The sequence below is a fragment of the Sesamum indicum genome, unplaced genomic scaffold (assembly GCF_000512975.1).
Source record: "Sesamum indicum cultivar Zhongzhi No. 13 unplaced genomic scaffold, S_indicum_v1.0 C01142, whole genome shotgun sequence".
Classification (NCBI taxonomy): domain Eukaryota; kingdom Viridiplantae; phylum Streptophyta; class Magnoliopsida; order Lamiales; family Pedaliaceae; genus Sesamum; species Sesamum indicum.
The window spans coordinates 1-1,674 of NW_011629961.1; the positions used below are offsets into that span (position 1 = coordinate 1).

At 39.5% G+C, this 1,674-nt stretch overlaps 1 protein-coding gene across 1 annotated transcript; it reads right to left on the reverse strand.

Moving 5' to 3' along the window:
- Positions 1 to 35: 35 nt before the first annotated feature.
- On the reverse strand, positions 36 to 1,674 carry LOC110011516 (probable DNA-directed RNA polymerase; the record flags this gene model as incomplete). The annotated part of the gene is given in 1 exon segment (XM_020691698.1): positions 36 to 1,674. A coding segment is annotated over 1 exon segment (687 nt), but the record flags the coding sequence as incomplete, so codon positions are not given.

A 1,674-nucleotide genomic window follows, 5' to 3' on the forward strand; every position in this document is an offset into this window, starting at 1 on the left:
TAAATCGCTAAAACGTCAAATACTCCAACTCAGGGATGAGAACACTAAGATCCTTTCGAAAATGGCTGAGAAGGAAGGGGGGAACCCGGCTGATAAAGAAAAAGATGGGGAGAGAACTCATTATCCAGATAATAGGCAAGATTCCTCATAGCCTGGCCCCCCTCCCCAGAGGAGGAGGTTTTAGAAAAATAGAAAATCGGTAGAGTTGTTATGGAACTACAAAACCCTTGGTATAACCTAAAAATCATCGTTTAAACACATTTTTTAGGATGGATGATAGTCTTTCTCATTGAGAGTGTCAAAAATGAGTTTTCTATTGCTAAAAACCCCCTTAGAATGAGGATAGGAACTGGTGGTAAAACAACCATAAATCCAAACTGTTTAATAATGCAAGCTGTAATTATCCCCTAGAGAATATTTTATCTCATAAAAGAAATCCCAGCATTTATCTTTATGAGCTTTCCCTCCTTCCTCAGGAGTCTGGAAAGACCCGCATACATCCCTAACATAATTCTCGTAAGTTTTAACTATTATCGAGATACGTTTGGTCCAAATTTCTCTTTCCTTTCTTTCTTGCTAACTGATTTGGGGATTCAATTTCTTAAGATTTCCGGAATAGGATCGTTTTGAAAGACTTCTTTATACTTCCAGGGAAGAACTTGGGCATACTTAGCAGTAGTAATAAAGTTATCGTGGACAGTGTATATAGGAGCATTTTCATCATAAAGATGCATTAAGATTATCATAAACATAACTATATAGGCATCCGGATGAAGTTGACAAAAGTAGCAATCTCAGTCTTCCTACGATCTCTATTCTGCGTGGGAATTCTTAGACTCGCCTTACGTCTCTTCTTAAGAAGATGATTATAGATCCATATATTCACTGTTTTTTTTATACATATAGTCCTGCACGGGGGGGGGCCTTATAAAAAACGGGTCTATCCAAGGAGCAGGAACTGCCATCCAATATTGCGGATCAACAGGATCAGGTTTGACATCTTCGGGTATTTTTCCCTCCAGAACTTAAAGCAAAGAATGGCAACTTCGAAGCATTCCTTATTGGGAGGGAAGAGAGCGAATTATGAATATCTTTAGTCGTGCTAATCACTGTCTTTCCATAGATAAGAGGCATGAAGATAGCTTTGACTAGCTTACGATCGATGCGAGGGCAAACGGCGGAAGCGAGACTAGAACGTAAATGGACTTTCAAGTAATCCCTGAGCTCTTCTATGAGCTTGGTGTAAAGATCATGGATCTTATCATCGATGGATATTAAATTAGTTCGGTTAGCCAGCTCAACATCCAACAAAAAGTAGCTCATTATTTGATATGCACTTGAGGATGCGTCTTGGGTTACTGGGATTGTCGATGGATCTGTTTTTCTCTCGAGAGAGAGTACATTAGCTATAAACTGAAATGGTTTCTTAGCATGGAGAGCAAACTCGATGAGACTATGATCCGATGTATTGAACGAGCTTTTATTATCGTTATACCATTCATTGGATTCCGTGTAGGATTGGAAGGACTTGTAATGGAAGGGAGCTGAGCAGTACAAGATTTTACGACACCTTTTATCTATCTCACTGTCATACGAATCGTAGGGGTTAGGAGCAAAGACGATAAGGCTTCTAGCTAGATCACGTTCATGAAAGTGCAAGATTCCTGACCGGTA